This window comes from Falco peregrinus, chromosome 8, assembly GCF_023634155.1.
Source record: "Falco peregrinus isolate bFalPer1 chromosome 8, bFalPer1.pri, whole genome shotgun sequence".
NCBI classification, from domain to species: domain Eukaryota; kingdom Metazoa; phylum Chordata; class Aves; order Falconiformes; family Falconidae; genus Falco; species Falco peregrinus.
Window position 1 is genome coordinate 46,449,482 of NC_073728.1, and position 24,490 is coordinate 46,473,971.

At 50.6% G+C, this 24,490-nt stretch overlaps 1 protein-coding gene across 8 annotated transcripts in view; it reads left to right on the plus strand.

The window, feature by feature from the left end:
- The first annotated feature begins 733 nt into the window (after nt 1-733).
- Nucleotides 734-24,490, plus strand: part of SIL1 (SIL1 nucleotide exchange factor) — a 97,345-nt gene continuing 73,588 nt past the window's right edge. The window contains exons 1-4 of one of the 8 annotated variants that reach the window (XM_055812311.1): nt 818-911; nt 1,606-1,735; nt 4,945-5,113; nt 23,359-23,473. In XM_055812311.1, coding sequence (XP_055668286.1) covers nt 23,369-23,473 — 105 coding nt within the window. In that variant the 5' untranslated portion in view covers nt 818-911; nt 1,606-1,735; nt 4,945-5,113; nt 23,359-23,368. Of the gene's footprint in view, nt 781-817; nt 912-1,220; nt 1,736-1,784; nt 3,305-4,944; nt 5,114-20,541; nt 20,642-23,358; nt 23,474-24,490 lie in introns of those variants that run through there. The other 7 variants (XM_027779696.2, XM_055812313.1, XM_013295224.3 and 4 more) reach the window with 7 other exon arrangements.

The window sequence follows — 24,490 nt, forward strand, 5'->3', positions numbered from 1 at the left end:
TCACTGGCTGGGAGAGAGGTGGGAAATGCTTCGGCATCCGATGTTAATCAGCACAGTGCTGCGAGCTAACGAGGCCGAAGGGGCCCCTTGGCTCACACCCGGCTTCCTCACGCCTGCAGCCCGGCCCAGGGGACGCCAGGTACCCAGGCTGTGAGGTAACACCCCCGTGTTCACCTCAGGCTGCACCGCCTGCCTCACAGCGTGTGACACATACGGGGGCACGGCAGCGGCCAGCGGCGGGCAGGTGTGACCGCGGCCGGCACCGGCGCGCCCGCACGCACCGAGCAAGCGTCGCCCCCTCCCTCCCCACCGCCGCACGGCGCGAGCGAGGGCACGGCGCGGCGGAGGCCGGAGCTGGCCACCCCGGCGGGGGGCGCAGGGGCCCGGGCTCCCTCCCTCGGCGGCTACACGGCCCGCGGGCCACCGGCGGAGCCTGAGGGGCGCCGGGACCAGCCAGGGACGGGACCGGCCGCCCGCAGGCCGCCCGCTGCGGCGCGGGGCTCTTCGGCAAAGCCGTTTTACCCTTTTCCCCGAAACCACAGGGCCCGACGGCTGCCAGGCCAGCCGGCCGCCTTGCCCCAGGGCCCCAGGGCCCGCCCGTGGCCCGGCACAGCCCGCGGCGGGACCGCTGCCCGCTCCCCCTGCGGACGGGCCCGTAGGCAGGCGCGGCGGCGGCGGCGGCGCCTCAGGGCTGCGCGCGCGCGGGCCGGGGGCGGGGCCTCAGCGCCGGCCCGTGCCGGGGGGGGCGGGCCGCCAGCGGCGCGTGCGCGGTGCGGAGCGGTGAGTGGGGGGGGGCCGCGCCGGGCGGGGGGCGGGGGCCGGGGCCGCGTTCCTGGCACCCCTCGGGCCGCAGACGGGGCCCAGCGCTGCCCCGCGTCCTGTCCCCGCCGCTGGGCCGAGGGCGGCCGGCGGTGAGGCGTTGGGGGGGGTGCCCGCCGCCGGGCGCTCCCTGAGGGGGCCTTGCCCGGGCGCTGAGGGTGTAGGGCCCGGGGCTGCCTCTACAGAGTGGTCCTGAGGCGGGGGGCACGGCGGGGGGGGGAGGCGGCCGCCCCCGGGGCGGCCTGTTCCGGAAGGACCGGCGGTCCGGGCCCGGTGCGGGCGCCGTGCCGGGGCGGGGCAGGGCCCGGTGCGCGGCTCGGGCACAGCCGCCGCTCGGAGCGGCCGTGCGGGCCCTGCGGGGCAGGCGGCGGGGCTGGTGTGGGGTGGGCAGCTCCCTGGTGCCACGGGGGCGGCTGGGGGCCGTTAACGTGGGTTTTTCTTCGGGTACGCACTCGGTAACACGAGGCGTGGATTTTAAAACGGTTTAATTATTTTGGTAAAAGCTTGCCTGTGGCTTTCTTGCTGGAGAGCTAGCAAAGTTACACGTTGCACGAAGCCAGGGAATGAAAACTGAGCAAATGGGATGTTGCGTATAAGCATTATTTGGAATATTGCCTTAAAATGTTTAACTTCAGTGGTTGACTAACATTCACGTTGAAAGTAATCTTTGATAAATAATCAACACTACCCACCTCTCAAGATGGCCTAGGCTTACCCTAACAAGTTCTGTAGACACAATTTCTTCGAGGCAAGTTAGTTATTTTACAGTGTTCTGTTCTAACCTAGCACGGCTACGGCTCAGAGGCAGAAAGTGTGACTTCACTGACGCTGTGTAGTTCCCTCGCGGAAGGAGTGCAGTCTGCACAGGCAGAGCCGCAAGGAGGCTGCTTGGCATACGGCCCTGGTAGGGAACCTCGTAAGTGCCGCCGTGTCTCCATGGCTCTAGAAGCTGATGGCACACCCTGTCGTTTACTGAACATGCTATTGCAGTGTCTCTTCTGCGTGATCCTTTGGAATTAATTTCTGCTCTGGGAGCAGCATTATTAATAGCTGGACTTTCTTTTTTTCCTGTCTTTTCTTTCCCCCAATCCTGCTTTAAAGTGACCAGCTGGTATCATGTTGGTGTTTTTCGACAGCCTCCAAGGCATTTCTATGGTGGAAGCATCCAAAATACTGGATGTAGAACTGTACACACTTAAAGTGAACTTTAGTGTTGAAATGTGGCTAACAGAGGTGAGAGCAGTGTCTGCAAGTTCCATGTGCATGAGCATACATTTACTAGATTTTAAGGGATGCAAATATGATCCTTTTAAAGAAATAAACTGGAAACTGGCAATTCCTAGTGAGTTGTCAGAAGAACCCTTGAACCTGCAACGCTGCCCCTGCACCCTAAAGCAGCACAAGACCGGTGCTGGTGCTGCCACTGCCACCTTCTTTTTTAGGGTTGAGACTTTTTTTAGCCTGAGCAATAAAAAACAACCCTGAAAAACTCTAGCACCCCCAACCCCTCTCTCTGTCTTCTCTTGACGAGGAAATGGAAGACTACTTAAATGCAGATGTGGTCAAGCTGGGCAGGTGTGGTTGAAAGCACATCAGCTATACCCTGAGAATTTGTAAGGCGGTGGATTATTGGCATAAATTTAGGGATAATAGTCTTTCTATGTGCTAATCCTGTCTGCTACTGACTCCCTCTGTGGCTTTTATAACCCACCTCAGCTCTCTTACCACTCAGCTTTCCCCTCTGAGAAATAACATTTAACTTGTGCTCGTGAAGTAGGTGAATCAGCTTTAATTAAGATTTGTTGAGCAGTTTGTTGATGAGTTCCATATAAAGCTAGTTACTATTTTTTATTAACACAGAGATATTCTTAGCACCTGAAGGGAAAGATGACACAACACTCAGGATTTTCTGGGAAACAGCCCTGTGAAAGGAGACGGCACATGCTAATGAAGGCTTTGTCAAACCTCTTCTGGCTGCGGTTTGTGAGGCAGCTTGCTCCTAAAGCTCTGACAAAAACCCCCAAAGTCCCCTTGAATCACTGGGAAATCGGAAATGTTCCTGGAAGTTAAGCCCCACTTTTACATATGATTTGTAGGTCTTGTCCCCTTGCTGGATTTCTCGCAGAGCTTTAGGTCAGGATCTGCTGCAGCTGTGTGTGTATGGCATCAGCTGCACAGGCACAGCTGCTCTTGCCTGCTTTGAAACACCTTGTTTCAATGATTTCAATTGCTTTCAGTAATCATCGTCTCAAATTATTCTGTGTGGGGTAGGGAGGGCTTGCCTGCTCAGCTGTGTGGTGACACTTAATGGGCTACAGCCCATTGCCCAGGTTGGTGGGGCTGTTTGGGGATAAGGGAGGAGGAGCGAAGTCTTGCTCTTCCCCACAGGCAGCCCAGGTCAGCACCCTGCAGCACGTGGGAAGGCTGTCTTCACTGCCAGATTAGCTTGGTGGCAAGTTAAGCTGAAGAGCTTCGTTTATGAAAGGTAATGAAAATGTGAATTGAAATGGTTATGGCTGTGCTTGTCCTGCGTTGCAGTGTGGGCAGCTCTGTTGTATTTTGGGGAAGAAAAGGCTGTTAATTTAGCTCCAAGATGTCACTGCTGTAGTGGTATAGGAGTGGCCAGATGGAGGATGCTAAAATGAAATGCAGGGCTGGAAAAGCCTCCTTGTCCATGCCCCTGTCCTGGGGCCAGTTGAGAGATGCTCAGCTCCAGACTGGACAGCAGTGGATGTTAGCGCGGATCTGGATGGGGGCAAGTTCCCTCTGGGACTTGATGAAATGCTGGTCTCAGAGAGCCTGATACCTTGTCCAATTCACCCTTGCAGCAAAATAAGCCAGCCGCTTTGTCTCTTGTCTTCACAGAATGGAGAGCCCAAGGTGTGGTTGTCCTGCTTGTAAGCAGCTGTTAAATACTGAGAGCTGGTTCCAGACCCTGGACGGGAGCAGGGACAGAGAAACCTTATGGGTTTGGGGCTGTGTGTTTTAAACTACTGACTGCCCTGCTTGTTGCCCAGACCTTCCAGCTTGTCTGCAACTTTCTTAGGGGTGATACCCAGCACGGAGCATGGCCTTCTACCCCAGAATTAGGGATTCCTAAGTCACAGAACAATGTTTAGGTCTTTGCAGCTGGAGCTGTGGTGCCACAATGCTGACACACATCACGTTTTTAGTCTAGCCCCCAGTTTTCCTCAGCATTACTTCTGTCCAGAGAGCTTTTCCCGTGCTATATTTGGGTCCTTGCTCTTTGTTTTTGCTTCTTTCTGAGTGCAGTTCTTTGCATTGTTTTCCTTGCTTTTCTTTTTATTGATTCATGGGTGTTTTGGGGACTTTTCTTCAGTTCATCAATTCTGATCATGACCTCCAGAGTGCTTCCAGCTCTTAACTGCTGGGCATCCTTTCAGGTTTTAGCAAAGTACTTTCTCTTTCATTGTTCAGGCCATTACTGAAAACGATTAATAGATGCAGACCTGGACTGAGCTCCGAGGGCCCATATGTGAGGCTTTTCTCCCGTTGTGACAGGGAATCATAGATAGCTAAAGTGTGTGTATGAGAGGGTTGCTTTGGTTTGGTTTTTTTTTTTCTTAGTAATGAGCACTGTGCCTCGTTAAGGTGAGCTTGTCTAGTCTGAGTTCCTCTGGTTTGCCTGAACGTGTCGGACAGTTAGAGTGAAGAGCCTGTGTAATGCTGGTCAGAGGTGTGATGGGCAGATCTCAGGAGAGGGGATTTGTGCCCCATTGCTGAGGACCTGGGTGATTTTCAAGAGCTTTCATGAACCTCATGTAACTGGGGCTTCCTGCTGGCACTTGCTAGGACTAGCATTGCTCAGAGGCAAACCTCTGGTCACCCTGCCCTGCTTTCCACTGAGAGCTCCCCAGCTGCCTCTGGTTTGGTAGCAGTGGGGTGTGCGTGGGAGAATTTGTGTCTGTAGTGTCCTGCTCCCCTTTATTTATCCGTAGGTGTGTCCTTGGTGAAAGTTAGACTTGTTTGTATGTGACTACGGTAGTAAAAATACATTTTTCTCCTCAAGTAATTCAAAGTTCCTTGTGTGGTTGCTCTGCTCTGGGGGAAAAAAAATTACTTGCTCTGAAAAAATTAATTACACTCACTTTTATCCCTGAATAGTGTGTCGCTGTGGGAGCGGTTGCGGGATCCCTTGTTGCACTAGGGCTCTGCGAGTCATCTTCTCAGTGGGAACTAAGCTTAAGGAAGAGGAGTAACTTTAACTGGAATACCTTTAACTGGAGAAAAAGTCACTGTCCACACACAACCAGCTCTAAGCACCCCGAGTTCTGTAAGTACTGAGCTGCTGTGTTCAGCTTTTTGAACTTTAAGAGGTTGTTCTTTTTCTGAAGTGCACTTCTACCCACTATACCATCTTTCTTTGCACATCAGTGTAACTGTGGGGTAAAATTTGGGCCCTACTGAATTCAAGGACAACACAGGGTTCCTCTGTGGTTTTGGTCTCTTCCCCCTCTCAAGGCTGCTAACAGCCACAGTTGTTTGCTCAGGCTGTGCTTCCAGGACATCATCAATGGGATAGAGCTGTGCCCTGTTTGTTCCCCTTTATTGATCCATGGCAGACCAAATTTCAGTTCCAGGGGAGAATATTCAACCTCTCTAAAGCACTCCTGTGGTTTCTGTTGGATTCTTTCTCACTTCCCTCTGGGCAGCTGTGCGCTGTGGTAAATAATGGTAGAAAGGTTGTGCTCAGCTCTGGATTACAGCTGAATTTTGGTGGTGGATAGATTGCCTCTCCAGTCCAGTTTGCAAAGCCCTTTGGGCTTTGTGGGATGCAAGAAGCTGTATTTTATTCTTGATGTGGTTTGCTGATAATTCTGTAGGATTTTCAGTGAGCAGGTTGTAAGAGTCCTAATGATACTAGTTCTCTGCATAGTCAGGCTCTTTGCCCAAATAATTCAAACACCTGCTGCAGAGACAAAAAGGAAGGTGGAGGGATGATTTAGAAACCTCTGGGTCACTGGAATAGGTTGGAAGAAGATGCCTATGTTGATCTGAAGAAGCTGCTGAGCCAGGTATATGTGTTTAAGTATCGAATGAAAAGTCAGCATTTTTTTAACAGCTGCCTACTTTAAACCCAAATAATTTCTTTAATGAGAGTTTTTAAAAGTTTAACTGTTGATTTTAGAATTTTTATTTCAAGCATGCTTCCATAAAATTAACTTTTACAATGCAGAACGCTTTAACGTCTTCCATGTTGGTGCTCATTTTGAAGAAATCTATGCACAATTATTTCTTATGTACCAGTAAAATCTATCAGCCAACAGATGTCAAGTGTAGCAAAAATGCTATAATAATATTATGGTCTAATAATAGTTATAATTATTCTAATTACCTGGCGCAGCTTTTGAGAGAGGCAGGCTGAGACATTAATGCAAAGGAGATGTTTAACCTTGAACTGCAGAAGCAGGGCACTTTCAGAGGTGTCTGGGCTGCTCCCCCTCCTCCTTATCAGATATCCCATTCCCTTTATTTCCTCCTGCAGACTGGGAGTAGCAGTCTGGTCTGTTTCAAATGTTCAGACCTTGTTCCTGGTATGTTCAGAGGTGGAGAAGAGTGCTGGCGAGCTGTAGATGAGCATGTTTCTTGAAATACCTGTGAATGTGAAACCCAATCATTTTTAACCTCACGCTGCAGTCTAGCTGCCCCGGTTTCACTGCGCTCCTGCTGCCTGACGATTACAGTGTGCACAGATTGCTCTCACCTCGGGAAGGCTGCAGGAGGCTCAGCAATCTTCATCTTTTATGCAAGCTGGTGGTGCTGCTTTTAAGGAGGGGCGGGGGGGGGCTTTGCCACAGCCTGGAAAGTGCAAAGCCAACCTAAATCTGTATGAGTGCCGCTGGCAGCTTTTGCACTGTCCACTGATGGGAGAGCAGGTGTGGGGGTGTGCAGGCGAGTGGACGTGAGCTGTTGATCCTGAGGGAGGCTTTTGTGGGGGAGGTGAGGAGGGCATGTCGGCAGGTAGGAGCCAGCCGCCTGGCTGGTGCACAAGTGCTGCGCTTGCTTTGCCTTTGACAGTTTGGACCCGCACAGCCTCAGCGAAGTCTCCTTCCAGTGCAGAAAGGATGCTCTGTGTGCCAGCTCTGCTATGTTGGTCCCAATGCCCCTCTACCAACATATTTTCCTATTAGGAAGGGTCCTGGGCTGCATTTTCTGTACTCCAGTGGGTTTTGCCCAAGCTTGCTGTGTGCTGTGTAATACCTCGGGGTCCCAGTGCTCATTATTGTTGTAGCACCAATAAGGCGATGCATAATGGATCACCCCTTGCTGCAGCTGTTCGTTTTAATTTTGTGACGTTGGTGAGGAGTCCCTGATTCACAGGGAAGGATCCTTTCCACAGAGGAAGCCCTGCATGAGCTGGACATTGACAGCTTTCAATGATTATATGCCAGGCTGAACATTTTTCCTTTAAATAATAGATTCACATGCTGATGAGAACTTGGCAGGACCTACGGGAATTCGGCTGTCAGTTGCTGATCCTTGGCATGGGCAGCAGCAGTGAATCTCTTACTGTCTTCCTGTAAAATAGATCCGGAGGTGCCCTTGCAAGGTTTTCTTCCTTGTTTCCAGCCTGCTCCTAGGCCAGCATGCTCTGCTTCTCGTGAAAGCCCTGCCTGCCAGCGCTGCTGGTGCTTGGCGCACGCAGCTCACCTTTCTCCAGGGCTCACACCGGTGAGAGCTCTGCCATCTTCTGCCTTTTCATTGGTGAGGTTTGTCTTCTTGCTGGAGTCTGTACCTCTGTTGGTGCATCACCATGGAGATGGGGCTGTAGGAGCTGCAGAGCACAGCCTTTTCCAGTTGATGTGAGGAAGGATGTGGTAATGGGCTACACTTGTTTAGGCAAAATGATTTCTCGGAGTAAATAATTTGTCAAAGAACATTTGGCATTGCCCCAGATGCTATTAAGGAAAAGACAAATCTTGGATCTCTTCAAACCTGAGCTGTAAAGCTCATGTAATATTCACTTGCTTTTTAAAATGCTGCTTTGCTTTGTTCAGCATCAGGCATTGCTGCTATGACCAGCATTGACTCACTAACCTGCTTGTGTTTTTACTTACCCTGAGAAACCAAAGCTCCCTTTGTTTTCCTCTTCCCCGTAAATGTTAGTGCTGCATTTCTCATCCTGCCACAAGAGCACCTTTCTGCATCCCTTTTCTCACCCCGCTGGGAGTACAGATCTTCACTGCTTGGAGTTGGTTGTTGCAAGGATTTACTTCCCTATGACTGGTATGGCTCTGGCCAGGTTCCCAAAGGACGCAGAGAGTGCAGGCACCTCCCCGGCATGGCAGGCTGTGCTGGCGCACCCCAGACCCTGGATGAGCTTGTGCTGACATCCTTGGGGGCTTGGGGACACTGCCCTTTCTGCTCGCCTGGCACTGGCACACTCTGTCTAGTTTCTGGTACATGGAGAACCGTCTCGACAAGGTCTAGAAGAGCCCTCTGGCACCTCTCTGCCTCATTGCCTCCACGTCTGATTTCAGACTTCATCTGTAAACATCTCTTTGCCCTTGCTAAACACTGTGTCTCTTAATTTTTCCCTGCAAGAGTATTATTTAATTTGTAAATGTTTTAGGACATTATTTGAAAAATACAATATGAAGCTGTATTTCATTTACTGTAATGATCCACTAATGCGGGCATATTTCAAAGGCAGGCTGTGCAGTACTGTAGGGTTTAATTAAATTTTGTTTTTCAAGTAAGCATCAATAGACAGACAATAACAAATGGTGGACAATATGCATACAGAACAAAGTCACTCCATTTTCTTTTCTGAGACTCTGGAAGTGAAAATGTATAGCCCTTAAAATGTACTTGGCTTGCTCACGACCGCTGCTTTAGTGCAGTTACTCACTTTAGGGGGAGTTTTTTCTTCTTACTCTGACTTAATTAATTTTCTTGATGTCTTCCTACCCACAAAATAAACTGTTACAGTGTGGAAAATTTCCAGCAGGAGCCTTGGGTGATCTAAGTTCTGCTGCAAGCTCTGGACTTGGTTTCGAATAGTGCACTGTTGCTTAATGCATTATGGCTCATCAAGGTTACAAAACCAAAGGGCTGGGTATGAGGTGCTCATTCTTTTGGTGAGCAGCTCCTGTCTCTGGTGGCTGGACGTGGTGTGTGCCAGCTCTGGCACAGGGAAGTTGCCGGGATGTAAAAATGTTGTTGTTGTATTGTTGTACCGAAATCAGGAGTAAGCAAGTGGCCCTTGAGTGCATTTCATTCTTTTTCTTCCAGCAAGTGTGGGGTAATCAAGTACAAAGTGTCTGCAGAAAACCTTGGAAAGTCTGTTCAGTGTCAGCAGGAGGATGTTGGAAATCATCATGGCACTCACACGCGTGGCACTTGTACAAGTTTTCTAGGGGTAAAGAAATTCATCGGTGATGATGTAAATGGGCTCCTTTGTTTGGATTTGTGCAGAGCGTTGCTTGAGGAGCTGAGTGAGATTCCTGGCTGGAGCATCCTTGAGTTCTGGCTGGTTTCTGGCGGCTAGCGTGGGTTTTGTTCTCTCTTATTGTTCGGGAAATTTTCCATTGTTTAGAAACATAACCAGCATTTGCTGGTGCCCTGGACTCCTGCAGCACTACAGCCCTTTGATTTCTCTCTGAGATCTCTCCAAGTCAGAGAGCTGAAAAAAAGGTAAATTTTTCAGAGGAGGATCCCCTGTCTCGTGTTCAGAGATGCGAGTTCAAGCCATGTCCTGGATTGATGCCTACAGCTTTGCCTGCTTAAGCTGCCTGCAAACGGATCCTGGGCTGGGGTGGCTGGGAGCAAGGGTTGGCTGTGCCTGGTGCTGGCCCTCACCGCTGGCTCACCTGGCCTGGGTCACTGTCCACAGAGCTGCTGGGTGGAAACTGGGGCGTGTAAAACCTGGGAGAGGCTGTGGGAACCTGGCTTTCGACTGGCGTCTCTGCAAGTGCCTGAAAAGCATTGCTGTAAATGACACTTGTGTCTGCTAACCTCCTCCTTCATGAGATCTCGGTTTAACACTTACTGCATTACGGTAACAGCCTGTGTTTTGCTCCGTGCTGGAAAGCAGTGCTGCGAGTGCTTTACAGCTCTCCTGGTGCATGTACCGGCTGATGGCGTTTTCTGCGCTGGATGAGGCGCTTGTAGGCAACAACCATCCTGTCCAGGTAAGACTGGCAAGATGGTGTCCTGTGCTTGGTGCCAGTTCCTGTGGCTGGAGAGGAGTCCGGTACAGAGAAAATAGTGTCTAAACGTAACCTGTCATGAGGCGTCAGATTCTCTTTTAAATAAATTCTGTAAAAAAAACCCACACAGCTGAGGTTTGTGCTGGTAGTACCAATACCAAGGGGAATGTCCTGTGCCTGCTGCCTTTTTCTTCCCTTGTTCCTTGCTTTAGGCTGCCAGCTTTTACCTCTTCTCACCTCTTTTTTTTTTTTTTTTTTTTTTTGATGTGTAGTGTAACTCAGGGCTCTGTTGTTGGATTTTGGGGCAGGCAGTTGGTTTTTTGGTGACTTGAGGCAACGTCTCCTGCTTTTCTCATCCTTCCTTTGGATCTCCTGCCTTTCTCCTGTTTGCTCTCACTCTGGATAAGCTAACCTCCTCGGTGGGCTGGTCAAGCTTCCTGGCCAGGAACCTCAGGTCTCTTGCAGCCAAAGTTTTCTGGCGCCATTATTCATCCTCTAGGGAAGGAGCAGTTTTCCTGGCTGTGGTGGGACTCAGGTGGTTGGCCCCAGATGAAACACAGTGGCATCTGGAACATCTGGAGCTGGCAGCTGAGCCCTGGGCTGAGGGGTATGGCCTCTGTGCAGACCAGTAGGTGCTTGCGCCTGGTCTTTGCAGGGGCAGGTGAGATTTGGGTCCCCACAGTACTGGCTGGCATGAGTAAATCTTGCAGATGTGCCCAGAGCAGTTTTAGGGGCATGTTCTGCTCAGCAGGATAACAGGGAGAGAGCAACGTGCCCCACAGCAGGGCCAGTGCTGGGGAGTCCAGGGCCAGTGCTTCAATGGTTCTTGCAGGACCATGCGGCAAATAGGGAACCCACAAGGGGCCTCAACACAGGGGCTGGAATGGCACAAGCCCAGGGAATGGGAAGCTGCGACAGTGCTCAGGAGTGAACCAGAAAAGAGGCTGTAGGACTATTTAGAAGAAAAGTAATCTGTAATTCACTTTTTAGTGAGAAAGCGCAAGGCTGGCAGGGAGGGGAGAAGCGCTTGCTCAGGCAGATGATAATCCATCGCGGCGTGTTACCACGCCAGGGCTCTTTGATAAACATTAGCCTTCTTGCTGCCTCTCCAGGATGAGCGAGATGCTGTGCCGCTGCATGAGGAACATGAAGTTTCTGGACTATGAGGAGCTTCAGCCCAGACTGATAATTTAAACACCAAATTCTTTTTAATAATGGATATTGTTGATGGCTGCCTTGCATGGGAGTGCTGCACAGGAACAGATTGCATTGTACTGATGTGTTTTAAAAATGAAAAGTGTGCTGGTCTTCGTAAGCACTTGGGTCTGACATGGGCCGGCTAGGTTTCTTGGATTTCTCCTTTGGAGTTTGGCAGCCGTCTGCTTCAGGGAGTGCAGTGGCCTCATAAGAGTTTATTTGATCTGACACATGACAAATTGTTTCTGCTGGCAGGTACTTCAGGCGCAGTCTGTTAGCTGGCAGCCGTGGCTTTGTGTGCACCGGGGAAGTTGGGGAAGGCAAGCCTGCCCTCCTCTTCCTCCTCTTAGAAAGTGTCAGTGGAGGGAGCGTTATTTTAGCCCACCTCCCATTCCAGCCTCCTCTTTGCCCATTGTTAAATTGTGCCATTTGCATAGATTATTAAAGTTGCTTATGTGCTCGTTGTGCTTCGGTTTGGGGAGCAGAAGAGGAGAAAAGCCTGCATTTCTGGAAATGGACCCAGTTGCCATTAAAGACACTTTGTTAAGTTACTTTTTTTTAGGGCACCCTATTAACTCTGTAATGAGGAGTAGAATATTACATTCCTCAGCAGAATAAAAAGTACATGTCCCCTGTGAGATACTGTAAATACATTTTATCTGTTCTATTACCTGCAGTTTTGAGAATATGTCCCCTAAGCATTTTAGTCTTGTTTTCCAGAGTTGTCTCAGGGTGAGGAATCACTCCTGTTAGCAACTTTGGGAATAATTACTTGTTCATTAATTTCTTCTCTTTCTTGCTGTCCATCTATTATTGCTTCCGAGAGAAAAAAACCTCTCTGTAAATCTCCACCAGAACAGAACTGACTGCTTGATTAGAGGGAGAGTTATGTATGCTGGAAATGTGTTTGTGAGAGAGCATCTTGTAGCAGTGTGTGTGGATGAACCCACGGGTGTGTGCTGGCTCCTTCAGCGCCATCCAAAAGCACTTAGCCACATAGAGCTTGCCAGATGCCCAGGCTGGCTCAGTGCTCCTTACTCTACGATTAAAGAAGAGAGCACTGTAGGCAGCACGTTTCTGGGCAGTCATGGCACACCTGGAGCACTGTGATGAGGCGGGAGGCTGAAGGTCAGATCTGCTCACCCACCCGAGTGGTGCTTTGCCTCCTGAAGTGCTTTGCCTGCAGTGCCTGGCTGTTGTTATGAAATATAAATTAGACAGGACAATAGGGGAAGTGGTTCATCAGCTGTCCTGCTTTTGTCCAGCAACTAAAAGCCAGTTCAGAGATTTTTGTGGAAGCACTGTTTGCTTTTGTCCTTTTTTGCTCTTTAAGTACAGACTGAAAGAGCTGGAGGCCACTGTAATTATTATTTCTTCCTGAATAGCAGAATAAATGTGCCATTTAATGCATAAATGACAGGGTCCTTGCCTCGGAAAAAATACGTGGCCTGATGCTGGTGCTGCAAACCCTTCTACATGTGAGCAACTGTCTCAGTCTGGTTCTGGGTGCGCTGAGATTTCTCACTCCCTGGACCAGGGTTGGTGCCAAAACTTGTCTCAACGTGTGATGTCTGCGGTCACTGGAAGTCGCTGTGGAGGCTGTCATTGAAACAGCCGTGATTCACGTGGCAGCTTTATTTAGATGGCAGCTGATGTAGAAGCTCTGCGGAATAGTTTGTCCATCGTGTGATAAAATCTGCTTGCAGGAGGGGACAGCTGAGGTCTGTGGTCTTCATGGAAGTAGGCCCTCCATACAAATGTGACCTGGCAGTCCTGTGATGGATTTGCCATCTCCCCATCTGATGTGGCAAGATGAGGCTGTGGCACCACCAGGATGTAGAGGAAGCTGCTCAAGATGTTCTTTCTATCTCGCAGCAGAGAGAAAGGTGCTGCAGATCCATCTTCCGTCACAGCTTGAAGAGTGTGAGTGGCTAACAGCCTACTGTTAGCCTTTACAGCAGGCACGGAGATTTGGAGAGTTCTCCTTGGCTTTGCAAAGCTGTGCAGCAAAGGCCAAGAAACAGAGAGCGAAAATCACTGTATCCTTTGGCTGCTGCTTCCCAGGGGTCGGGTGCGTTGTGTGGGGTTCACAGAGGCAGCAGATGCGGTCACAGCCAGGACTGCCAAAGGAAGGCCCCTTCGTGTACTGGTGCTGCTCAGCTGCTGAGATACGCCAGTCCACAAAATGGCTCTTTATGGGGTATTCTTTAACAAAAGGATGTTTCTTTTAAATGACTGGGTCTCATGCTGTTGGTCCAAATGAGAAACTGAGTTGAGTCTTGTCTTTCTGGACTGGAAGGTACTGAGGTTACAAACACAGTCGTCATCCCTTGGAAGAGAAAATCGTGGAGGAAACCCACTTGCTTCTGGTTGCATCTCTCTTCTCTTCCTTGCCCGGTGTAGCCTGGGCTGCTGGAGCCTGCCTTTGCTGTGGCTGAGGGGCAGTGGGATGTAGCCAAGGTACTGCTCCTGAGGGAACCCCGCGGCTCTGAGCACAGTCGTGGAGCTCAGGAGGGACCTGTGGACCGGGAGCAGTCCTACTGCTTGGAAGGTGTAATACTTGGAGTCTCTCCACGAGCCTTCATTTCGCACAGCTCTGTGGCCCAGGCTTGCAGTTCAAATGTCCGTAGCGAAGCGGTTGCTGGAGCCTTCCCCGCGGAGAGGAGCCATGCAGACGCTGCGGCCCTCAAGCGCGACTCTGGTGGCACGTGCAGGGTCCCGTGGTGGCTGAGGCATTCACAGAAATGCTGTTTCATAACCTCTGCTAGGATTCGTGAGACATGCAGAGGCAGGTTCCCTGATTTGTCACCATGTCATAAGGATTTAAGGTTGAGGAGCTCTTTGAAGCACCGAAACAACTTGTTCTGCCATGACAAGGTGGTGATCAGCGGCAGCATGACTTTTCTTCCCCAAGGAAAACGCTCTTTTGCACAGATCACAAGCTGTGGCTCTGCCGCTCTTTGAAGAGACCAGACGAATTGCAGAGATGGGCGCTCTGTGCAGCATCAAAGTCTGCCCATCTGAAACTGAGATGCTAAGGAACTCCAGCGCAGCATCTTTCATGTCTAGGCAGCAAAAGAAAAGAAGTTTCTGAACTGGGAGTCACTCGGGGGATCAAAGCTCTACTTAGCGGAGGCTGATGAGGCAAGAGGCAGGACGACAGCAGGAAGGTCACAGCCCCTGCAGATGTTCTGGGCCATCTAAGAATGGCAGTTGGGCCTCCAGAGGGGTCTGTGAAACCTTCACCTTTGCTGGAGGACTTGGGCTTGCATCTTCCCCTGAGGAAAGATGTGTATTGTCCAGTGCCTGTGCTTGGCTGGAGCAATTCTGTGGTGCCTGAGGGATTTTTTTAATTAAAAGGATGCTGAACTGTCACATTTCAAACTGCTTTTTCTGTACATTGCTACAAGTAACATCTAAAGTAACTCTAAAAGGCAACCCCCCCCCCCCAACATTCCCCAAAGTAAAGGTGGCAGATGATGAAGAATAGGAGAGAGAAGGAGTGATGTTCTCTTTCAGCTTCCCATGTCAGTGCATTTGCAGCCCTTGGAGCGCTTTGCTGTTTTAACTTTCCTTAGGCCAAAACCTGCTGAACGAATGCTGCCTGCTCCTGGCTGGCTTCTGCTTTGGCTTTGGGCTGGGGAGGCTCTTATGCTCAGGGAGCAAGACTCGCTTTTTAATCTTGGTGGGAAATGCCTGGGTAGAAGAATGGGAATCATCATGAGAGTTGCTTCTGGATGATTGTACTGTTAGTCTCTCAGTTCTCTCCTCGTGCTCATTACTGTCCCAGGGCTTATTTAATTGCTTAAGGAAGGCATCCCCTGAGACCACTTTAAAAGTACTAATGCAGTGAAAAAAATAAACAAACTTGGATAATGCCTTTCATCCAGGCACGTCAAGATATCGCTGCAGACCTTAGTGGAAGGAGCCCTGCAATTCCCTTGGTTATAACCGTGGCAGCTGAGCCCCAGCATGAGGAATGGCTTGTCTGGATTCACGCAGGGATTCAGGGCAAAGCCAGGAGCGGTCCCGAGCGAGCCGGCTTGGAGTAGGTTATGTTCATCCCTAGAGAGCTCCTTATTCCCCTTCAGGAGAGGGTTTAGGATTGGCCTTTTGGGGCTTTATTCTGGGTTTTGCTGCCGGTGGCTGATCTGGCAGCTCCTGGGTGGGTTTGGCCCAGGAGGCAGATCCCAGTGGCCTTTTCAACTGGGAGCTTGTTACAAAACTGGAAGTGTGGGGGGAGACCAGTTCGCTTGCAGGTGAGGTCCTGAGCTGGGTATCTGGCCAGGCACCCTGTGCAATTAATCTGGTGGGCTCCCACACCGTGTTGAGCCTGGCCGCGTAGCCGGAGCACGCAGTGGGCGAGCCACATTGCTGCCTGTGTACTGTGCTGCTCCCTGCTGTGACCTGTACCCGTGGGGTGTCATGTCAGGTAAGGGCTGTCGGTGTTGCTTGGTGCACTGCAGAGAGGTGAGAAGATGTGTTTTTCATAAACGTCGCAGCTCACTGTTTCTGGCAGATCAATAGGGCTGCTGGAGGAGCCCTTGGCTTGCCCGGTGTCACGGCATCTCTGCGCCAGGTGCTCCATAAGGCCGCGGCAGGGGGTGATGGGTGATAAAGGAGAGATGGGAATCCTGATGGGAATCCTGATGGGAAACCGCTGAGCTGGAGCTGGGAGCGAGGGTCTGGGCCGGGGACAGGCTGAGTTACAGCCATAGGGGATAGGTACTTACGCTGGGGCAGGTGGCGTGGTGCAGGTGCTGCTGTGGGCGTTTGTGTGCCTGATACATCAGCGCTGGATTTCTCTAAGACCGAGCCTGAATTTTGCATGGTTTTTTAACCTGTTAATTGAGTCCCTTTATACAGAAAGAGACTGGCACCTGACAGGGGAAGGAGGTTGGTATTTGATGGGAGACAAACAACGGGAGGAACAGCCAGAACTTGGAAAATACAAAAAGCTTTTTCCAGAGGGGCTGGGGGTACATCAGTTAAACCTCTGGCTCTGCGGGCCCAGCTCAGCGGGACGTCGGGGTGCCCTGTGGCTGGGCTGGCGTGGTGGGCACCTGCGCTTCTGTTGGATTCTCCAAGCTTGTGGAAGCGGAGCGGGTAAAAGAGATTTGCTGAGCACTGGCAGATTCCTGGGCTAGCCTGAGCCAGGGTGTCAGCGTGCGGATAGGGGCTGGTGGAAACGATAGACACATGGGGGGAAATACCACTCAGTTGTATGTGTGTGGGAAGCTGCAGCCAGGAGAAGGGAGTAGGTACGGGCAGGAGGAAAGACGTTTTCAGCTGGGGTGTGAGGTGGTGAGGAAGGGGAAAGCTGTTTCATGTGGTTGAGGTCAGGCAGCGTGGCAGCTTTCAGAAAGTTTGACCTGAAGGTCCCTGCACATGTCTTATCTCCAGGCAAATCCTAAATTGGTGCAACTCAGCCCCTGTGCTCTGGTACGGACTTGAATGTGCTTGCTAGCCCCGAAGCTTTGTGGAGCGAGGGTGTTGTGTACAGGCAGTCGTGGAGCCCTGTGAGATCAGCTGCCAGAAATTCAGGTAGATGCATTTTTTTATAAATAATAAATGATGAATTCAGTCCTCTGATCTCTGAGGCATGCTGTGCTTTGGTACACAGCATCCTGAGTGGAGCAGAACATCCCCCCATCCTGGACCCAGGGCTCTTGGGCAGGGAGGTCTGAAGACTGCCGGGACGTGCCGTGCAGCCCCTGGGATCGGGGTTCTTGCTGAGCCACGGTGGAGAGCGGCCCCTTCTGCCATCCCGGCTAACGAGTGGGTGGAGAGGGTGACGGCAGCCTTGCTCCGACTTCAAACCACTGAAGTGTAAAGCTCTGCTCTTGCCCTCTGGAGAGCACCGTTTTCTGTGAGTGCTGGTTTCTGAAGAAACCCATTAAGTAAATCTAATTGATAGACTAAACGATGTTTAATGTTAAACTGTGCAAGGCTGTTTATACAAACAACAGGGTCGGAGTTCCTGTGGTCGGGTAGAAGGGGCGATGTTGGCTTTACCCACGAACAACCCACAACAGCCCACTCCTCGCCCCTGCGCAGAGCCACAACAGTGCCGGCGAAGCTGCCAGGTGCCGAGAGCTGCCCACGCCGTGCCTGGGCACTGCTGCGCTGTCCCCTGTCGCCCGATACATCTGTGCTCAGCTCTCGCTGGCATCGGCACCCAGCAGCGCTTGTAGGAAAGACCAACGTTAGGTGGTATCATAGCTCAGCTGTGTTAGAGGGGCTGCTGTTAGCTGGTGGCTAAGAAAGTAGCCTGTAGGGGTTATTAATATTTATTGTTATTATTTGTTAGTGGCGGTTATAAAAATTGCATGATTGCACGGTAGATGCCAGGCGCTGCCAGCAGGTGTTTCTGCCATGGTTACCCTTTTCTTCCCTCCCCATCCCTACTGCCCTGTGTCAAAATTTCTCCCTGTGCACTGGTCCGATTTCAGAGCGGTGCTTCTGCTGCAGGTCAGAGCAGGACCTGCTTCTTGGGGGCAGGCTGTACCTAGCCAGCAGAGCTCGAGCCGTGATTTATTCCTGTAAACCTAAAAGCATGGCTTCATTGGTGTGTGGGTTCTCTGTAGGCAGCCAAATACGGGAAGGTGTTCCCACAACTTTTTCCCTTGTGTAGGAGTGTTTTTAACACACCAGAGCAGAGTCCTGGTAGGAGTAAATGATGAGGAGCAAGCAAGGAGAATAAGTATTTTAAGCAATTTCATAAGCGGCATCAATGGGACGGTCTGTATTGCAGCTGTGCTCTCTCTACTGAAATGTTGGTAGCTTGAGGGTGTTTGCAAACAAGTGGTGCTTGCTGTCCTGTCTTTCACCCATGAGTGTGGGGCTTTGTGCCGGGGTGTGGGACCCTTTGGCAGGGGTTGGGGGCTCTTAGTGTGGTGGGCTCCTGCATGGAGCTGGGGATACTCGCTGGAGGCATGAGCGTGCCTTCCCAATAACAAAACAACAGGAGGAGCAGGGCTGCTGGGAGCGTGCCGAGCATGGCAGAAGTGGATGCAACATCAGACCTCAAAGAAAGCTGTGTGGAGCCTGCCACCAGCCTGGTGTGGAGGGTCTGTACCCAGAGAAGTCTGTTCCTGCCTGGTTTGTCCTGGGGGGCTCGAGAACAAACAAACCGGGGCTCCACTGGGAGCATTGCATCAGTCCCTGAAGGAAGCTCCTTGTTATGTTTTGCCATTCATGGCTCTTCTCCTGCTTTGCATATGGTGATAGATAGGTTCATTATTATTATTTTATTCTGGTTTTATTATTAGTTTTCATTCAAATCCATTTCTTTGATCAGTCAAGTGTATTCAGGTCTCTCCCACAATCTTTGTAGTTTTAATATTGGCTTTAATGAAGGGGGAAATTCACTCCTGCATCCTTTTGGAAATGTTGCTGATCAGGACCTGCCTGGCAGGAGGGAGCTCAAGACGGGTGCATGGAGCAGGATGTTCCTGTGCCTCCCGGCTGCCTGTCCATTAGCCATGCAGAACCACAGCAGTTCATCTGGGCGCTGCAGCTAGGACAAGTGCAATTAATTGCTAGGCCTTGTCTTGGGGAAGAAGCAGCATGAAAAGAAGATGAAGATGGCTTTTAAGGGGGGAAAATTTGTATCAGAGACTCAAAAGTCCTGTTCTTACTGAAGGCAGTAGGGAATGCTCACATCGTGCAAGGTTTGGTAGCTCAGTCTGGTTCATGCAGCATCCTGCCCATTGACTCGCATCTTCCTGCGGGATCCTCCACATTAAAGCGTACTGCAGGTAACCATCTCCAGGTAAACATGTTTGGCAGGACAGGACCTGTGCCATTCTCTTATGAGAGCCATTGAGTTTTTAATATGGGCAAGTTGTCTTCTTGTGGCTCCAGTTTCTCGAGGAAATCCAAGGAATCCTGTGCTTCATGACAGAAACCATGGTGCAATGTCCACGTACTGTCAGGGCAGGGAGAGCTGTGGCAGGTCTTCAGGATAGAGACCTGCTAAGTCACCTGGGCTTGTGCCCACCAAAACACAAGTATTTCTAGGCTGGCTTCTCTTAGCTTGGTTTGTACTTAACAGGAGCCTTTGTGTCTCTGTGCTTCTGGGAAGAAGTGATTGTGTTTGCATATTGGTCCTGCTCATCTCTTTGAAAGCAGAGGGTTGTGCAGACCTGACTGCAATGAACGGGGAAGGGCAGAATATCCTGTGGCCTCCTAGTAATCCTCTGTTTGCCCACCAGCTGTTTCCTCTCTTACATACAGGCTGAATTTCAGATTAAAACCTCCTCTTTCTCCTGTTGGTGTAGCAGCAGGCAGCGGAGGAGGGACTCCCAGCCACAGGACATTCCCAGGGCATCTGACTGACACTGCTCTGCTCTTCAGTAGCAAGCCAGCAAACCCAGGTGCTCATTATAGACCCAGGGACCCTATTGCTCAGAGGAAGAAAATTTCAGGTCAGGTCAGCTAAATTTCCTTCTCTTCCTCTGTTGCATTGCACATCGCTTAGGATGTCATGCTAGTCTCAGCCATAGATGCCAGCGTCATTAAAACGACATTGTGTTTGAACAGGGATCTTGGCTTGACACTGATTGCAGTATGTGTCCTGAGTGCACCTCTTCAATCAGACATCCCAATTTACACATCTATCTTTCAAACAGTTTCCTTGACTGTTATTGCCCATCAAACTGGCTTCAGCGTAAGAGGTTGTGAGTGCTTGGAGGTCTTGGTGCCACTTGGTGCCACAGCTGAAGGGGTGCTTGTGCTGTGTTCCTCGATGTCTTTGATTGTTCTCCAGCGCTGCCCTGTGCTCAGCAAACAGAGCTTTGTGAGTTACTTGTGTTTATAGACACACAACCTGCTGGTGGTGCTTTTGTTACCACCAGCCATCTCGATGAAGGGTGGCTGGGCAGATACTCACCCTGAGCTAGTAAATTTGCAGACAACTTTGCAAGGCTGCACTGCTCTGTCGATCCCTAGGTGAGAACAAGGATTAGCTTATTGTTACTGCTTCCAGTTGGCTGTAAAACCAGAGCCTGGCAAGGGGGCTGGGGAGCTCTCTGGGATGTCCATGTGCTCTCCTGGAGCAGCAGATCAGAATTCAGATGAGGCTTCAGATGGATTTATTGGAGTGGCACAGTATGCGCAGCATGGGCTTTGAGTTAGGACATGAAAGCGTGGTGCGTTCCCAGCAGCAGAAGGCATTAATGAAATATGTTCCTCGCGCTGCCTTGCTTTGAACTGTCACCTGCGACTACGGCAACCGCGTTCACAGGGCTGTGTGGCACTTACTGATGCATAGCTACTAAAATCAGTAAAAATATCCCTGCTAATAGAGAACATAATGGCGGCACTGCTGTTTCTGTGGCCGCTGGTGCAGATGGAGTTTTCTGGGGCCTCGGAGCACAACCTCCAGCGCTGCAAAGCTGAGAACATTGCCTGCTCTGACAGGAGGACTGCTGCCAGCAACAGAGGCTTCTGTGAGTCAGACCCTTTGCTCTTTTCCAAGTACCTGATTTTCTTTGACAAAAGAGGGTGATTGGGGGGAAAAAAAACCCACTTCACCCTGCACAAGGGGGGTTTGTGGTTCTGGTGCTGACCAGCTGCTGCTGTACGTGGGTGCTGCTGGATCCCAAAATGATGTCCTTACCTCAGAGCACATGCTCCCTATGCAGGTAGGGTCACAGTTGCTACCCTTTCTGCTCTGCAAGCTGCAGAGTTTTTTTCTAAAAATGCATTGTATCCACAGAACACTTGGTTTGGAAATCCTCTCATGCCCTCTGCATACGTCTGTCTTGTAACGAGATGTCAGCCTGTGCAGGCTTCTCTCCAGGAGCTTCAAACCCCCGTGTTTCACATGTTAGCTCCTCCTGCCTACCTGGGACCTAAGCAAACTGCTAATTGTTGTGCAGATGTCATCTTCCAGGCAGGCATGAGGTTGTAGGCTTTGAAGAGGCTGTACTGTCATTTGCTACCAGCCTTCTCAGTACACGTGAGCTCTATTTTTATGGGAGTGCGCGTTTTCTTTCAGCCACTGCTTTGTTGAATTTCTTTTTCTTCTTCTTTTCTTTTTATTTCCAGGCTTGCAGGTAAAGTTTTAGGGATACATCTATTTTTCATTATCCCAGTGCTGCTGCTTGTTTTATAACTAAAATAAAGAACCAAAACCCTGTATCCTGTGTAAAAAGCAGCAGTTTGTTCTGACTTGAGCTGAGGGGAACTGTGTGTCATGGTCAGTCTGAGACTGAAGTCCTGACTGTGGCATCAGGCAGAAGGGCATGTAGGTAGTCAGGGAGCAGATGGAGTTTGAGCCTGTGAATTCTGCTCTGGGCTTTCCAGCTCAGGAACCTGGGTGTTGGTTGTAGCCTGGTTGTGCTTGGTGGTGTCCCAAGAGAGATGGAGGCTTTGGCCACAGGTTGTCTTTGCCTGTCTTCTGAAAATGGAGACCTTTGCTACGCCAGTTGTAGTTTAAGAAGGGCTTGTGGGTCCTTGAGGTGGTTCTTTGACCCTTTAGAAAAGAAGAGACATTGAAGGAGCATATCAAGTACCAGGCCAGAAATGCAAGGTGAAATTTCCATGCATGGTGGGACTTGAGCAGGAGGACTCATTGCTGAGGGGTGCTGTGGGTGTCAGAAGTCCAGATCTGCTCCAAAAGCAATTAACAGGAAGAACAGAAATCCAGCTGATCTGGATTTGAGCTCTAAGGCAGAGGCTGCTGTTCAGGGAGAGCCTGGGTCAGGAGTTTTTGGAAGATGCAGAAGTGCATTAGGTGTATTCTCTTTGTGCTCCCTGCTCTGCCGCCTTTTCCTAGATGTCGGCCACTGACCAGCATGATGTGGTGTTTTGCCTTTTATTTTCTTTTCTTGGCTAAAGCAAAAACCAAGCAGGAAGAGGAAGAAGTAACGTAACAGAGTGGGGAGACAAGATAGCAGTAAAGGGGTGGAAGGGGAGGACTCCACTCCCTCCGTGTTCCTGAAGTCTTTTGCGGGCAGAGGTCCTTCGGTGGGAGGACTTGGTACTGGGTGTGCCTGTGAGCATATTTTCTGCTTTGTGGAATGGAAGATGGTTGCTTCAAGGAAGGAAAAAATCTGTGATGTGATGGGCCATCCTGATGGACAACAAAGACAGAAAGGAAGATATTTAGGACTGCACGTATGGGAGGAAATTCTTTTAAACCTGGATAGGAGTAGGAGCAGACTTGATGGAGGGATGAGTAATGAAGGAGTGTTTGAACGGAACTAATCAGCCCCATCTTCTTCCAAAAGACCTCATTTAGTTTAATTTAGCAGCGTGTAAATTTAGAGCCAATCAAAGGAAATACTTCTCCAGCCTGTGTGCTGGCAGGCTGCTCTGTTCCCTACCCCAGCGTGAGAAGCAGCGCGCTGAGCGCTGTGGGTGGATTTAAAGCCTTGTGTGGCGAGGCGGTGGGGACGCTCATATGTGTGAGCGTGGTTACACATGTAGCAGTGGGGCTACGAGCTCTGTTTCAGGGTGACTGGCAGCCACAAGAGCAGGACCCTTCTTTTACCCCCTCTCTTGTTCAGTCGGCGGTCTGTGGTCGGTTGGGGGGGCTGTGTGCCACGGGGCTGCTTCGTGGTCCGCTGCAGGCACGGGCAGAGCCCATTCCTGGGCTCACAGTTTGGGTGAGCTGGCGTTCTGAGCAGCGGGGAGAGCCTTGTGCTGTAGAAACCACGAAGCAAACCTTGTTGACCTCTGCAAAATGTTGTTTTCCTCAAGAAAAACCTACATATGGATTTAGATAAACCCCTGATCCTTTGGCGGATGGTAGTTTTGTTTAATTTGAACTAACGCAGCTACTTCTGTACTTAAAATGAGGCACAGGCATAAAAAGCCTTCCCAGGATTGCACTGATTTTTATTTTTCCTGTCCATGGCAGTAACGCAGTGATTTTAAACAAGACTTGCAGGTCTCTTCTTATTTTCCAGGAGACATGTAAGCCTGCGTGAGGTCAATATAAGCTATGTTACTTGTCATAAACTCCATTAGCAGTAAAATTGGCCCCTTGCTGTTGGCTGCCCCCAATTAGACCCATGCACTAACACCTCAAGGTGTTCAGTTTCCTGCGGTGTCACACCCCTGAACCCATGCTGCGTTGCAAAATGTCATGTAAAGGGTGCTGAAACCTGTGAAAACGTGGACTAAAATATTGCTGGTTTTGTTTTCCTTTGCATTTCAGGCTGGTGGCAATGTCTCACTGGGCTCATCTCCTCTCTGCTGCTGCTAAAGTCAACCTGCTGGTCTTGGTGGTTTCTGCGGTGTTTTCCTGGTCAAGCCTAAGCGACAGAGTTCCTGTAAGTGTTCCTCTCAGCCAGAGCAGCCATGGTCACAAAGGGCTGTCCAGCCACCTGTGTCTCTCCTGGGGTGACAGCCTTACCTGGTCCCTCTGTGGGAGGGATCAATTAAGCAGGGTGTGGAGTGGTTGGTGAAATGCCTCTCCTCAACAGTGGGTCTTCAATAACGATGTTTCAGAGGGCTTCTTCCTTCACATGGCTTGCCTCACCCCAGGAAATCCAGAATATGCTCAGTCCAGAGGGTGTGCAACAGTGCAACTCAGGCAGCTCTCGTTTGCTGGGTGCCCCTTTTTGTATTCGAAGTGGCTGCACACTGGCCCTGTGGCAGGAGGCAGAAGGAATTCTGTGGATGCTGTCTGCCCCTCTGGGCTTGCCGAGTGTGCGGAACTTCCCTGGTTTGGATGTGGCTGCTGAGCCCCAGGTGCCAGGTCCTGCTAGATTAGTAGACCTGGAAAGCTTCCTTGAGGAAGCTCAAGCAGTAGAGAGTGGTGGTTTTTTAGTTTAATTCATGCTGTGGCTTAAAACAGGGGGTCCCCCATCGATACTGGGACGATAGAGGATCGCTGGACCCCATGTTGCTGGACACCAGCTCCTGCCTTTGCATTGCAGCTTGGCCTGTTGGCTGTGACGCCGCTGTCTGGGAGCTGTGCTGTTAGCCAGAGCGAATACAAGGGACAGGTTACAGTATAAGCACTGTAGGCCAGTGCCTTGGGCCCACCTGGAATCATTTAATGATCAAGTAATTTGTCTTTATTTTAGGGAGGGAGACTGGAGAAAGAGCACAAGCACTGGGACAGCCACTCAGTGATACGTGCTGGAGCTGGCAGGCAGCCTGACACTGAGCTTCAGACAGGATTAATGCGATGGGTGGTTAACTGTCCCGTCACCTTCTCCTGCACTCCCCCTACGATGGCTCCACGGTGGTCATATCCCTCCTTTATTGCAAACAGACCGCCCCTTCCTTGCTGAGGCTTTTCAGCTTATTGCAGTTGATTTCAGACCGATAAAGCGAGGAGG